At 40.0% G+C, this 14,386-nt stretch overlaps 1 protein-coding gene across 2 annotated transcripts in view; it reads left to right on the plus strand.

Moving 5' to 3' along the window:
* The first annotated feature begins 6,948 nt into the window (after positions 1 to 6,948).
* Positions 6,949 to 14,386, plus strand: part of CDKAL1 (CDKAL1 threonylcarbamoyladenosine tRNA methylthiotransferase) — a 634,424-nt gene continuing 626,986 nt past the window's right edge. The window contains exons 1-2 of one of the 2 annotated variants that reach the window (XM_080807301.1): positions 6,949 to 7,053; positions 7,874 to 7,912. Coding sequence is in view for 1 of the 2 variants with exons in the window: in XM_080807300.1 (XP_080663426.1) it covers positions 6,979 to 7,053 (75 nt within the window). In the remaining variant the exon portion in view is untranslated. The remainder of the gene's footprint in view (positions 7,054 to 7,873; positions 7,913 to 14,386) is intronic. The other variant, XM_080807300.1, reaches the window with a different exon arrangement.

A 14,386-nucleotide genomic window follows, 5' to 3' on the forward strand; every position in this document is an offset into this window, starting at 1 on the left:
GTAGGTGAACAACCTTTATTTATTCCCCAAATATTTATCTTTCAATCACCGTGATAAGACAATGCTTAGAAAAGCCACTATCTTTCCCCAGGAACATCATTTCAGTGGTTTCCACCTCTTCGTACTATAGCATCAATTTCTCCATCTCCATGACCTTGTTCTTATTTAGCATATAACAATCTTTTGTTTTCTCCTATCTTTAAAAAATAGTCCTTTTTTAAAATTTTAATTCCAGTATAGTTAACATACAGTGCTTTGTAAAACAGTCCTTCTTTCTGAACCCACTTTCTGCACTGCTACAGTCCAACATTTCTGCTCCTCTTTGCAGCATTTGCAGAATTTTCTATACCTCCTATCTCCAGTTCTCTTCCATCCTTCTCCCTGGAATCCACTTCGTTCAACTCCTACCCACACCGTTCTACCAAAAGTGTCCTTCCGAGGTGCTCAGACCCATCATTAATTCTCAGTCATCTTACTTGACCTATCAGTGCCATCTGATACTGTTGATTTACTCTCCTCTGTGATGCACCTTTATCATTTGGCTTTTGCGATCCTGTTTTCTTAGTTTTCTTCCTACCTCCCTGGCTGCACCTTCTCAGTTTTCTTTACTGGCTCTTCCTCTTTTCCTTCATCTTTAATTTTTTTATTTTTAAAAAGTTAAAAAAATTTTTTTAAGTAATCTCTACACCCAGTGTGGGGCTTGAGCTCATGACCCCAATATAAAGAGTTGTATGTTGTACTAAGCCAGCTAAGCAACCCCTCCCTCATCTTGATATTGGAGTGCACCAGGCCTCAGTCTTTGGTTCTCTTCATTATTTATGTTCATTCCATAGTTAATCTCATTGAGTGTTTTGGCTTTATATGTTGACTATATGCCAATGACTCCCAAATTAACATCTGCAGCCCAAACTTCTCACCTAAACTTCAGAATCACCTATCTAATTACCAAAGTAACAATCCAGTTGGATGTCTCAAAGGTATCTTGAGTTTAAGAAACTGAGCCTCTGAAGCAACGACACCTATTAGCAATGAGCATACTTGGTGCTCACATCTTGGTTTGTGAATATCACTTCTCACTAAAAGGAGCCATGACTTCTTGAAGAATTGGCTGATTTGGAGGGGTAGAGAAAGTACAAGATGAGCCTGGAGAATCTTGTGGTTCCAAAAAAATAAGTAAGTGCTAAACTCACCCCCCCAAAACAAAAAAAACAAAACAAAACAAAACAGACTTGTCAAAAGAACACAGAAGCCATCCCAAAGGCCAATGACCAAATCTGGGATGACTGGAGGATCAGAATAATGGTAGTAATGGATTATAAGCCATAGAATAAAATAGACATCTATGAGTTCATATTAATATAAATAAATAATGGAGCAGATAAATAAATGATGGGGAGGAACAGCTCATCTAATAATAAAGGTAGAAGGAATGACGGAAATGGAAATTTATCATTTGGCAAACACCACAGTAATAATTATTGTTTACAAGAATCATTAAGGGGTACTAAAATTAGTGGATGGGTGGATGCTGAGAAACAAGATACTTATACACTCTCAAAGATCCTCACACAAGGCACTTACTAATAACAAAGGGGAGCATAGTAACTTTCCATTGGAGAGATCACGTGTTCAAAGTGCATCATCGGTAGAGAGACATTCCAACATCATGTGCCTCTTTGATTGTGATGGACTGAGAGGGAAATGGCATCCCTTCTATAGGAGTACTGCCAATATTTCATACCTGAATTTAGTCATGAGGGAACATCAGACCAACTCAAATTGAGGGACATATAACAAGACAATTGATCCGTATTCTTCTGAAGTGTCAAGGTCAAAAAAGACAAAGAACGAGGAAGTGTCCCACACTGGGACAGTTCAGAGTATCATGTCAACGTGAATTTCTTGGTGTTGACTGTTGTACGTGGGTTATATAAAATGTTAACATCTCGGGAAACTGGGTGAAGATTACCCATAAATTCATTATATTATTTTTTGCTACTTTAAAAAATTTGGAAATTACTTCAAAATAAAAACTGATAATAAAAGGTGAAAAAGAAAAGAAAAGAAACAAGCCCTGAATTCCTGATCTCCCCGTTCAGTAATCAGTTCCAAATTGTGGTGATTTCATTCTTCTTATAGTTGAGGCTAAAAACTTGGGAATCATCCTGAATCTCTCTTTTTTCCTCTCATACTCTAGATCCAATCTACAGGGAATTCTTATGGGCTGTGTCTTCAAATATGTCCAGAATCTAACTACTTTTTATCACATCTACTGCTACTTGCCTAGTCCAGGACACCATCTGTGTTCCCCTGGATTATTACAGTTATCTCTAACTTACCTCCTCGAGGCACTTCTCTCTTCATAACCCTCTGTTGACTCCCATTTCATTTAGAGGAAAAGCCAAAGTTCTTGCTATAACCCATAAAGCTATACATGATCTGGTTTCATTGACTCTTTGACCTCCTTTCTTCTTACTCATGCATTCACACACTGACTCCATTCAAACCCTTCTGATCGTCTTGCTATCTCTTGAACATGCCAGGTGTTAGAGCTTTTAGAGCCTTTCCACTGGCAGGTCCCTTTCCCCTGTATGTTCCTCCTGCACTCATTCCCACAAATACTTATAAGCAATCGGGGAGTTAGGCAACAGAAACAAATTATCTTTCTTTCTCTGCTTTTTTTTTTTTAATCAAGAGAATATGTTAAACTAAGAAGTTTAGCTAGTTGCAAGTCAGCTTAAGAAATAAAAAGGGAGAATTTACCTATTCACAGAATGAAACAACTCACAAGTAAACCTAGCTTCAAGCAAGCTGGATATATTAGGGGGGTTAATAGTTGTCCTCAGAACTTACTGATTTTTCCCTTCATCATCCAGATCTACTTTCTTGTGAAACAGCTTGGGCCCCAGGCAGGTGTTCTCCACCTGGTAGTTTCAGAAACTTCCAGCTGCAGGTTCTCTTGGCAGACAGAGAAGGCAGAATTGATCTGCCTTGCAAGTCCTAGCCTGGGTCGCCTGCCCAGCGGCAAGGGGACGTGGGCCTCTTGCTGCTCTGGTCTGGCGCACAGGCACAGCCCCCAAACCACTCACACTGAGAGTGCAAGAATCAAAAGAGAAAATTAATTCTAGAATTCAGTCAAACCTATTCGCGCAAACGGAAAGAAGAGAAATAGCTGAGTTATTGCAAGGACAGCGCTCTGACCCCTAGTGGTTAGATGACGTGGAGAAAATTCAGCATTTGTTCAAAGCCAACAGCAGCTTCATTTCTTTCACATCATGTTTTTATATCATCTTTTTTCAGTTGACTTAAGAATATCAGTGTCCTTACTTTCTATCCTCTCCTTTTTTTTTTAAGATTTTATTTTAATTGATTTGACAGAGATCACAAGTAGGCAGAGAGGCAGGCAGAGAGAGAGGAGGAAGCAGGCTCCTTGCTGAGCAGAGAGCCCAACTCGGGGCTCAATCCCAGGACTCTGGAATCATGACCTGAGCTGAAGGCAGAGGCTTTAACCCACTGAGCCACCCAGGCACCCCTTTTCCTCTCCTTAGAAGCCGTCACCTGTATGGGGCAAAGTTTCTTTTGACACATTTTCTGTCTTCTCTATCTCAACTGTCACCATCTTTCTCCTTGGGTTTGTATTTAAATGTTGTGATAATGTCCTAAACCTTTAGGTAAACCAACACCTGAAAAGCCTTCCTAAAAACTGCATTAGTTGTATAGTTTCCAGCTGGGGGGTTTACTCTGGTGCTTAATCAGATCCAACCAAAACCCCTGGTCTAGCCTCAATTTTCATGTGCTCCTTTCATTTTTTTTTTTTTAAAGATTTTATTTATTCATTTGACAGAGAGAGACACAGCGAGAGAGGGAACACAAGCAGGGGGAGTGGAAGAGAGGGAGAAGCAGGCTTCCTGCTGAGCAGGGTGCCTGATGTGGGGCTCAATCCCAGGACCCTGGGATCATGACCCGAGCTGAAGGCAGACGCTTAACAACTGAGCCACCCAGGCGCCCCTTCTTTCATTCTTTTTGCTGATGAAATTACAGCTAGCTTTCTGTCACAGGCAATGGGAAGCTAATGTAAATAATAATACATTCACGTAATATGTGTTGACCCGCTGAACTTTAAAAATTGAGAACACTCATACTTTTCTTATCTCATGTAGGAAATAGATTAATATATTTTAAATCTCATTCCACTAAACTTATCTAATATTCTACACAGAAAACTTCATTATACTTCTTAGTATTTTTCAAGGGTGAATTAAGTGCAGGATTTATTTCTCATGAAAAGACATCGACTGGGACAAATTTATAAGTATACTAACTAATGACTCAGATTACAAGCTAACACTAAATAAAATATGTGGACCTAAATGTTCATAATTTTCATGTTTCATTCTTTCTTTCTTGGTTAATGGCTGAGATAGTAAAGATTGTAACCTCATTGTTGTCTACATTTTCTCTTCAATTTTCACTGTAAAGACAAAGAATGGAATTGATCACTGAAGTCTTACAGATTTTATTGTACATTTCCCTTATTTTTGCTTTCTCTCTAGTGTTTTTCTCTGTGTGAATTTTTGCATTTTTAGTGATAGTATACAGTTTCTTTCTTTTGAAGTATTCATATAAAGTTGCTAAGAAAGACCAGAGCAGGACTATCTAAGTTTCAGTTTTCTTTTCTGTGAAAAGAGGATAAGAGAGGGTTGCTTGGGTGGGGCGTTGGTTAAGTGGCTGACTCTTGGTCTCAGCTCAGGTTGTGATCTCAGGGTTGTGAGATCAAACCCTGCATAGGGCTCCGCTCAGCTCGGAGTCTGCTTGAGTATTTCTCTCCCTCTCCCTGTGCTCCTTACCCCCATGCTCTCTCTCTCTCTCAAATAAATCTTAAAGAAAGAGGATAAAATACTACTACTACTACTAATTTATAGGATTATTTATAAACCAGTAAATTAGAAATTATCAAGTGCCATTTTAATTTTATTTACATACTGTATCTTTATTTTTTGAATAAGTAGTACACAGGCATGGTACAAAAATAAAAGTTAAGAAAGGTAATACAGGGAAAAGTAAATCGTCCTGTAGTCAATGTGCATATATATATATATATACACACACACACACACATACACACACACACACATATATACACACACACACACACACAGGTGTGTATATACACTGTAAACACTATGTTGCAACTTTCTTTGTCCACTTAACATTACTCTTTCTTAAGAGAGGTATAGATGCCATAAATATATTTAACAATTCCCTATTCAGAAGCCAGAGAGGTTTTCTGGCATTTTGTTATTACAAGCAACATTTCAAAGAATAACCTGGCACATATGCCATTTGGTGTAACTGTGAACATTTCTGTAAGATAAATTCCTAAAGGTAGGGTCAAATGGCTTTTCAAGTGATTGCTATGAAAAGCGTCCTCCCTTTCCATTTCCCTGTTCCTCACAGCCAACAACTCCATTTAGGTTTTCAATATTTACTCACGTCTGATGTTTTGTCCTCAAACCCATCCTCTTGAAAGAATCATCTCCTCAGACACTTCCATGTTACCTAATACATCCAAAATTAGGTCCCGTGTCTATTTTAGCGAACAAGGCTCACCTTCATGTGGTCCCTGCGTTTTCCCTCTCCAGCCTTCTCAACTATCACCCCCCTTTACTCTTTTTGCTTTTATAATACACAAGAGTTTATACTTCAGGCCTCCGTGCACTTGCTCTTACGATCTCCCCACCTGGAACATCTGCTTCTACTGCTCTTTTTTCCTCCATGAGGAGTCATGACCTCCTTATATATGTAAGAGGAGGAATCTCCCTGTTGTGCTCCACAGGTCCCTGGGCATTCCCTTTTCACAGTGCTCTTTTCTACTGAAACTATATCCCTGAAGTATCTTTGAGGTAGAGAGTTGTCCTTTTTCCCCCTTTCTAGCTCTAGCATCTGGCATCTTGCTTGAGGTCATGTGGTGTGTACTCAGTAAAACTTCTTTCGTGAACTCAGCTAGATCTTGGGGGTCAGTCACTCTTAGTTAAGGTGTGCTTATGGAGAGGCCATTAAGTGGAAGATTATGTGCTAGGGGTTACAGTGAAAGAGATGGGGCAGTCTAAAGGTACAATTCTGATTCAGCTGGGTGAGGACTGCAGTGGACTCCAGGTCACAGTTTGGATTTTTTTTTTTTTTTTCATGGATATGGCGAGCAAAGGGTGGCATTGTAATTAGAAGGAATGACACTAGCAATAGAGCTCATGATTTCTGTCTTCTTCATAGCTAATTGTCTTTGTTTTTTAAAGTGGAGATGCTCTTTCAGTAAACAAGGTCGAGCACAGTGTCCTGGGTAAGAAATGATTAAGTGAGAAAACACACGGGAGGCAACTAGGTCAGAATCAGTATACTCCATGAAAGTTCTTTCTGCTAAACTGCCTTACAGTTTAGCTGCCTTCCAAGCCTTAAGAAGACCCCTTGCTTGGTGTGAACTGATCTATACTGTTCAATCCGGACCGATCTTCGCTCTTTCCTACCCTCTTCTCCAATATGACCTCTTTTCACAAAAGGTTGAGGAAGAAAGTAAAATGTAATGAAAAGAATGGGTTCTTTCAGAGCTGGGCAAAATTGAATTCAGCACAGGGGACTGCTACGACTAGTATAGTAACTTCAGGCAAGTCCGTACACTCCTTGTTTCCTCTTTTGTAAAATAACAATAATAATAATAATAAGAAGAAGAAGTTGGGAGATAATGTTTATGTTAAGCGCTTAATACGGTGTCTGTCACGTAGTAAGAGCTCAGCAGAAGATACTATTAATTGATTTTAAGAACCTGAGGTTTTGGTGTCGATTTTCACTCTTGGAATCAAAGGAATTCCGACTGTAATCTTTACCAAAACAAGTTAGACCTGAACTCGCACTTTCAGCGATGATGCAATTTGACCTCTCCGGGCCACCGTCGCCGAGCATGCGCAAATAGACGTGGCGGGACGTATGTGTCATGGCGAGCTCCATCTGAAGTGTTTCCCGAAGCCGCAGAACAGCGTGTGGTTCTCTCTCTTCGGACTGGTAAATTGTTTCCTGACCTCTGGCTCCGGGTGGCGGGTGGATCAGTGTGAGGCAGAGTGTGGCTAGAGCTTCTTTAATGGTGGAGCCTTGTTTCTCCAGTTTCGGTCTTTCTCGGGCGGTTTGCTGGTTTGTTTCGTAGTTGAAAGGGGACTTGCCAGCTGGGGTCGGGGGGAATTGGGAGGCGGGGAGCGCTGCCAGAAGTGAGGACTGAGTCGTTGGCGTTAGGTGCTGGAAGGGTGTAAGGAATATTTAAGGGGCCTCGTTCCTTATTGTCAAATCTCATTTCATTCGTTCTCCCACTTTCTGGGCCGAATTTGTGGGATGGGACAAGGCTTTCGCGGTTACGTAGCTTTTACAGAGCTGTATTTCCTGAATTTAAACTGAAGTTGGCCAGAAGGGCCAATGTCTTGTGGTTTTTCAGTTTTGTTCCCTTTTACTCAGAAAACCTCCCTCTGAATCTCGGGACGACACGTGTTTTTCTCGTGGGTGGTGATCTGTATACCTACCTCTTTGCCTGGTTTCCGTTTTGTAGTTGGAATTACTCGAATAACGCAGACGTGTTGTAGTGCTGGGTTCGGGTGATGTTTATAACTGTGGCCAGACGCTCCACCACCGGAATGGCAAATAATGGTGGATGTAAACACACCTGACCCGTAAGATCCGTACAAGGTTGGAAGTAGTGCGGAACAGCATTCACCTTGCTGTACAAGGCAGTCTTTAATGGAGTCTAATCCCTTTTAGCTAGTCTTAAGGAGTTCTTAACTGTGGGTTTGTGAACTTGCTGGGAGCACGCTTTTTCTAATCCGTTTTTATTTTCCAGACTTTCCAGAGGATTTGAGACCAATTGCAGATAATCAAGGTACTCCTTTATTTCAAACTTTTCATGCTTGCATGAAGTGTTACACACATTAGAAAGTTCAGAAAGGCAGCCTAGTTTCTTAACAATGTTGCCACCATCATTCTATGGAAATATCATTCTCTGCGTATCATGCTATATCACTAAATCTAAGAGACCTTTCATTCACTGTACTTTTCATCTACATTCAGAAGCACTGACATTGTTGGCCTCTTGGACATGTTCTCTTCCTTTGCCTTTTGTCACCTACAGATTTTCTCCTTTTTGGGTTGCTGCTGCTTGTTCTCTTTTATAGGCTGTTTCTCTTCTGTTTGGCCATTAAATTTGGACTCCCTTAAGGCTTGATTCCAAATCCTTTTCTCTTTCTTTCTGGGTGGCCTAATCTACATCCTAGTGAATGCTGTTTTAATTAAGTAATTTAATTTTAGCCATCTTAGTCGGTGTGGAGTGGTAGGTCATTGTGGTTTTGATTTGCATTTCCCTTATAGTTAATCATGTTGACATCTTTTCATGTACTTGTTGGCCATTTGTACACCTTCTTTGGAGAAATATGTATTTATATCTTTTGTCACATTTTACATTGGGTTATTTGTCTTTTTATTGTTGACTTCGATAATTATTGCCTTCTGATACTGGATGTTTATCAGACATATGATTTGCAAATATTTTCTCCCATTGTGTGACCTGTCCTTTCACTTTCTTGATGGTGTCCTTTGAAGCCTAAGATTTTTTTTTTTTTAATTAAAGATTTTATTTATTTATTTGTCAGAGAGAAAGGGAGAAAGAGAGTGCATTTGCAAGAGCACATAGCCAGGAGGAGGAGCAGGCAGAGGAAGAAGTGGGCTCCCTGATGAGCACGCCTGATGCAGGGCCTGGGTCTCAGGACCCCAGCATCATGACCTGAGCCAAAGGCAGATGCTTAACCTACTGAGCCACCCAGGTGCTCCTCATTTGTTGGTAGTTTTCAAAAGCTTCTCAGGTGAATACAAATGAGCACTCAAGATTGAGAACATCTGTCCAGGAGAATGGTGGATCGCAATATGGAATGTTCAGTGGAATCACCTGGGCAGGTTTTGCGTTAACTTTTTTTTTTTTTTTTAAGACTTTATTTATTTGACAGACAGAGATTACAGGCAGGCAGAGAGAGAGAGGAGGAAGCAGGCTCCCCGCTGAGCAGAGAGCCCGATGTGGGGCTCGATCCCAGGACCCTGAGATCATGACCTGAGCCGAAGGCAGAGGCTTTAACCCACGGAGCCACCCAGGCACCCCTGTGGTAACATTCGTAAATGCCACTATTGGAGATACTAATTCAGAATGGGACCTGGATATTTGGTACTATAAAAGCTCTCCTAATAAATCACACATGGGAATACTACTACTGTAGGATATTTCTTTTTTCTTTTCATCATTTTTAGTATCTCCCTTTTTACTGACGATTTTTATTCCCTTTATCGAACTTGAATTCCTTTATCTTTTGAGAAAAGTTTATGATTCTGTTGTTACCTTTAAATATTGTCTTGCTTTCTTCTTAGTCCCAAGCTTTCATTTCCTTATTACTCATTTATAAATTTCTGAGGGCTAACAATTCCACCTACCAGCTTGTTGGAAGTAAAAACTTTACTGATGAGTGAGATTTTTTTTTTAAAGACTTTATTTATTTATGTGACAAAGAGAGAGCACAAGCAGGGGGAGCAGCAGGCAGAGGGAAAAGCAGGCTCCCTACTGAGTAAGGTGCCTGATTCGGGGCTCGATCCCAGGATCCTGGGATCATGAGCAGAGCCAAAGGCAGATGCTTTACCGACTTTGACACCCAGGCGCCCAGAGTGAGATTGTTCTAACATGCTTGTGATAAGCAGCCAGATTTACCATCCCCTGCTTTTGTATTTGTCTCCTTTGTTTCTCTGAAGTGACTTTCTAGAAATGGCATTGCTGGGTCAAAGGATATATGTGTTTTAAAGTTTGATAGGTATTGCTAGAAAGCCTTCCAGAAAGGATATACCAGTTTTACTGTACTTTCAGCCAGCAATAGGGCTTTTGTCAGTCTTTTTTTTTTAATCGGTGGAATAGACAAAAAAATAATTTATTGTTTAAACTCTTGCTATTATTGTGCTCCAGCAGTATTTCCGGTGCTTATTGGCTGTTTGCATTTCTTTTCTTTTCTTTTTTTTTTAAGATTTTATTTATTAATTAATTTTTTATTAATTAATTTATTTTATTTATTTTTATTTATTTTATTTATTTTTATTTATTTATTAATTTTAAATTAAATTATTTATTTATTTTTAAAAAGATTTTATTTATTAAGATTTTATTTATTTATTAAGATTTTATTTATTAAGAGAGGCAGGCGAGAGAGAGAGAGAGAGAGAGGAGGAAGCAGGCTCCCTGCAGAGCAGAGAGCCCGATGTGGGACTCGATCCCAGGACCCTGAGATCATGACCCGAGCCGAAGGCAGAGGCTCAACCCACTGAGCCACCCAGGCGCCCCGACTGTTTGCATTTCTTGCGTGCCAGTTTTTCCTTTATCCCTTTTTTCCTGGAGTGTCTTTATTTCTTAGCATAGCATTAGACTCTCAGGTGGTCCGGGCTTTGCCAGTGAGGCGCAGCTATGGGGGAGCATGGTGCTGAGAGAAGGCCTGGGTTCTAATTCTAGCTCTGTTGGTGCACAAATCTTTTTCTTTCTCTGGACTTCAGTTCTGTAAAAGGAGAGGCTTAGCAGTGTTTTCTTCTCCCCTCACTGTGTGGTACTGTACGTCTACCTCAGTGGGCACATCTCATCTCTCTTTCTCTGTTCTCTTTCCCTTCTTTGGGTCCATACACAATGCTGTATGGGATGTTAAAAATGTAATTAAGAAATATGGCTTTCAAGTCAGAATCCTGCAGGCGTTCTTTAGTAACATTTGAAGGTACTATCTGGTCTTAGCTTTTGTCACTCACCTTATTTATTTCATAGACTAATAGTGATGAAGAAACTTTAAGGGTTATTAGGTATTTGCTTCAACTTCACATCCAGTGTCAGAATTTCCTCCTTTGTTATAGACAGACTAACTAAATTTACCTTAAGCATTTTATTAATTCATTCACTTGGTCAACAAATACCGTGTGCCTGCTCTGGGCGAGGCATTATTACAGGTGTCATAGATGCTGTGGTGAGAAAGAGGTAATGCCTTTTTTCCTTATGGAGCTTACACTGCAATGAGAAAGACAAAATTATGTTCTTCAGTTATGGTGTTGGCTTAGAGGTCGTTGTGAGTGTGTGTGGGTGCTTGGTCTCTTTGTGGTTATTTTATTTTATTTGCCTGAGACAGAGAGAGAGAGAGAGAGAGAGAGCGCGCATGTACAAGCAAGGGGAGCAGCAGTCAGAGGGAGAGGGAGAAACAGACTCCCTGCTGAGCAGGGAGCCCGATGTAGGACTCGATCCCAGGACCCTGGGATTATGACCTGAGCCAAAGGCAGGTGCTTAACTGACTGAGCCACCCAGGCATCCCTGTGTGGTTACTTTGGATGTGGTGGTTAGGAAAGGCCTCTCTGGGGAGGTGTCCTTTGAAGAGAGAAGCGGCCAGCGAGCCATACAGATATTTGGGGGATGATATTCCCGTCAATAAAAAACAAGCGTGAAGACTTCTGAGTCAGAAACTAGTTTGGCATACTCAGAGAATATCTAAAAGGTTTAGTATAGTTGGGACAGAGGGAGTAGCCAGGGGCCATATCTTGTTAGATTTGGTCAACTACAGTAAAAAAAAAATATTTATTGAGAACCTGTAATGGGCTAGCTGCAGTTTTAGGCACTGCTGGGATAAAGCAGTGAACAGAGCACACAAAAACTTTTACCTTTGGGGCACCTGGGTGGCTCAGTTGCTTAAATGTCCAGCTCCTGATGTCGGCTCAGGTCATGGTCTTGGGTCATGAGATCGGGCCCTGTGGCCAGCTCTCTGAGTGTGGAGCCTGCTTGGGATTCTCTCTCCCTCTGCCCCTCCCTGTTCCCATGCACACTTGTATCGCTCAGTAAAACAACTTTACCTTCATGGAGTACATGTTCTGGTAGAAAAAGATTAAAAATTAATGAGAACCTCTGAGTGCGTACTGAGGTTGCTGTCGTAAGGAGACAAGTCAGGGAAGGGGGAGAGCAAGTGTGTGTGTGTGTACACGCGCGTGCACGTGTGCACGGTGAGGTGGGAGTTGCTCATAATGGTTTCACTGGTGATGTTTGAACAAAGTCCAGAAGGCATCCCAGACAAGACTAAGACCGTGGGATGAGTGTGTACTGGTGGGTATGAGGAAGCTCGTCTGTTGAGTGGAAGGAGAAGGGGGATGGTAGGAAAGAGGGTCAGAGAGGCGACAAGAGGCTGATCGTACATGTCCTTGTAGATCTTTGCAGCGATTTTGGTTTTTTACTGAGATGGAATACCATTGGCAGTCTGAAGCTTGAGATGAAGTTAGGATTTAAAGGAATCCCTGGCTCCTGGTGCTGAAAATGTCCTTTGGGAATTAAGGGTTGACGCAGGGAGACTAACTGGCAGTAATCCATGCCAGATTTGATGTCTTGGGTATTGTAACTATTGCTGCGGTAAACACAGGGGTGCATGTATCTTTGAGTTAGTGTTTTCCTTTTCCCTGTGTAAATACCCAGTCATGGACTTATTAGATCCTTTGGTGTTTCTGTTCTTAATTTTTTGAGGAACCTCCATACTGTTTTCCCTGGTGGCTGTACTAATTTACATTCCTACCAACAGCACACAGAGTTCCTTTCTCTTCCTCTCCAGCTCTTGTTCATTTTTGCCTTCTTGATTTTAGACATTCTAACAGGTGTGAGGTCATAGCTCCTTGTGGTTTCAGTTTGCATTTCCCTATAATTAATGATATTGAGCATTGTTTCATGTGTCTGTTGGCCATCTGTTTGTCTTAGGAAGAATGTCTCTCCAGGTCCTCTGCCCATTTTTTTCATAGGCTTTTTTTTTTGGTGTTGAGTTGTATGTGCTTTTTACATATTTTGTATATATTACCCCTTTTTGGATATATCACTTGTAAATATCTTCTCCATTCAGTAGGTTGCGTTTTTGTTTCGTTGATGGTTTCCTTTGCTGTACAAAAGCTTTTTTATTTGATTTAGTTCCAGTAGTTTGTTTTTGCTTTTGTTTCTCTTGTCTTAGGGGATGTATCTAGAAACAGAGTCTTCCAGAACTGAATCATGTCATCTGTGAATAATGACAGCTTAACTTCTTTACCAGTATGGATTTTACTTATGTTTTCTTGTCTGAGCTGTGGCTAGGACTTCCAGCACTGTGTTGAATAAAAGTGGCGAGAGTGGACATCCTTGTCTTGTTCCTGACTTTAGAGGGAAAGTTTTCACCATTGAGGATGATGTTGGCTGTGGGTTTTTTATATATGGCCTTTATTATGTTTTGGTATGTTCCCTCTAATTCCATTTTGTTGAGAGTTTTTATCATGAATCGGTGTTGAATTTTGTCATTTACTTTTTTTATATGTCATATACTTTTTTTTCTTTATCTATTGAGGTAGTGTATGAATTTTATCCTTTGTTGTGTTGATGTGGTTCATGATGTGGATTGATATGTGAGTATTGAATCATCCTCCCATCCTAGGAATAAATCCCATCTGATCGAGGTGAATGATCTTTTTAATGTATCGTTGTATGGGGTTTGCTAATATTTTGTTAAGAATTTTGTATCTATGTTCATCAGGGATATTGGCCTGTAGTTCTTTTTTTGTGGTGTCTCTGGTTTTGGTATCAGAGTAATGCTGGCCTCTTAGAATGTATTTGGAAGCTTTCCTTCCTCTTCTATTTTTTGAAATAGTTGGAGGAGCATAGGTATTAATTATTTATGTGTTAAGTGTCTGGTAGAATTCACTAATGAACCCAGCTGGTCTTGTACTTTTATTTCTTGGTAGTTTTTTTATTACTGACTTAGTTTCATTACTTGTTGGTGGTCTATTCAGATTATCTATTTCTTCTTGGTTCAGTTTTGGAAGATTATGTGTGTTTCTAGGAATATATCTATTTCTTCCTGGTTGTTCATTTTGTTGGCATATTATTTTTCATAGTATACTCTTAAAACCCTTTGTATTTCTGTGGTATCAGTTGTTACTTCTCTCTTGTTTCTCATTTTATTTATTTGGGTCCTTTTGCCTTTTTTCTCAGTGAGTTTCCATAAAGGTTTTTCACTTTTATTTTTTCAAAGAACCAACTCTTGGTTTCATTGATTTTTTTTTCTATTGTTATTTTAATCTCTGCATCATTTATTTCTGTTCTCATCTTTATTATATCCTTCCTTCTACTCATTTTGGGCTTTGTTCTTCTTTTTTTTAGTTCCTTCAGGTGTAAAGTTAGATTGAATTTTTTTTCTTGTTTCTTGAAGTAGGCCAGTATTGATACATACTTCCCTTTTAGAACTGTTTTTGCTGTGTCTCCTAGATTTTGGATTGTTGTTTTTTCATTTTCATTTGTCTTCCTGTATTT

This window comes from Martes martes (genome assembly GCF_963455335.1).
Source record: "Martes martes genome assembly, chromosome: 6".
Taxonomy (NCBI): domain Eukaryota; kingdom Metazoa; phylum Chordata; class Mammalia; order Carnivora; family Mustelidae; genus Martes; species Martes martes.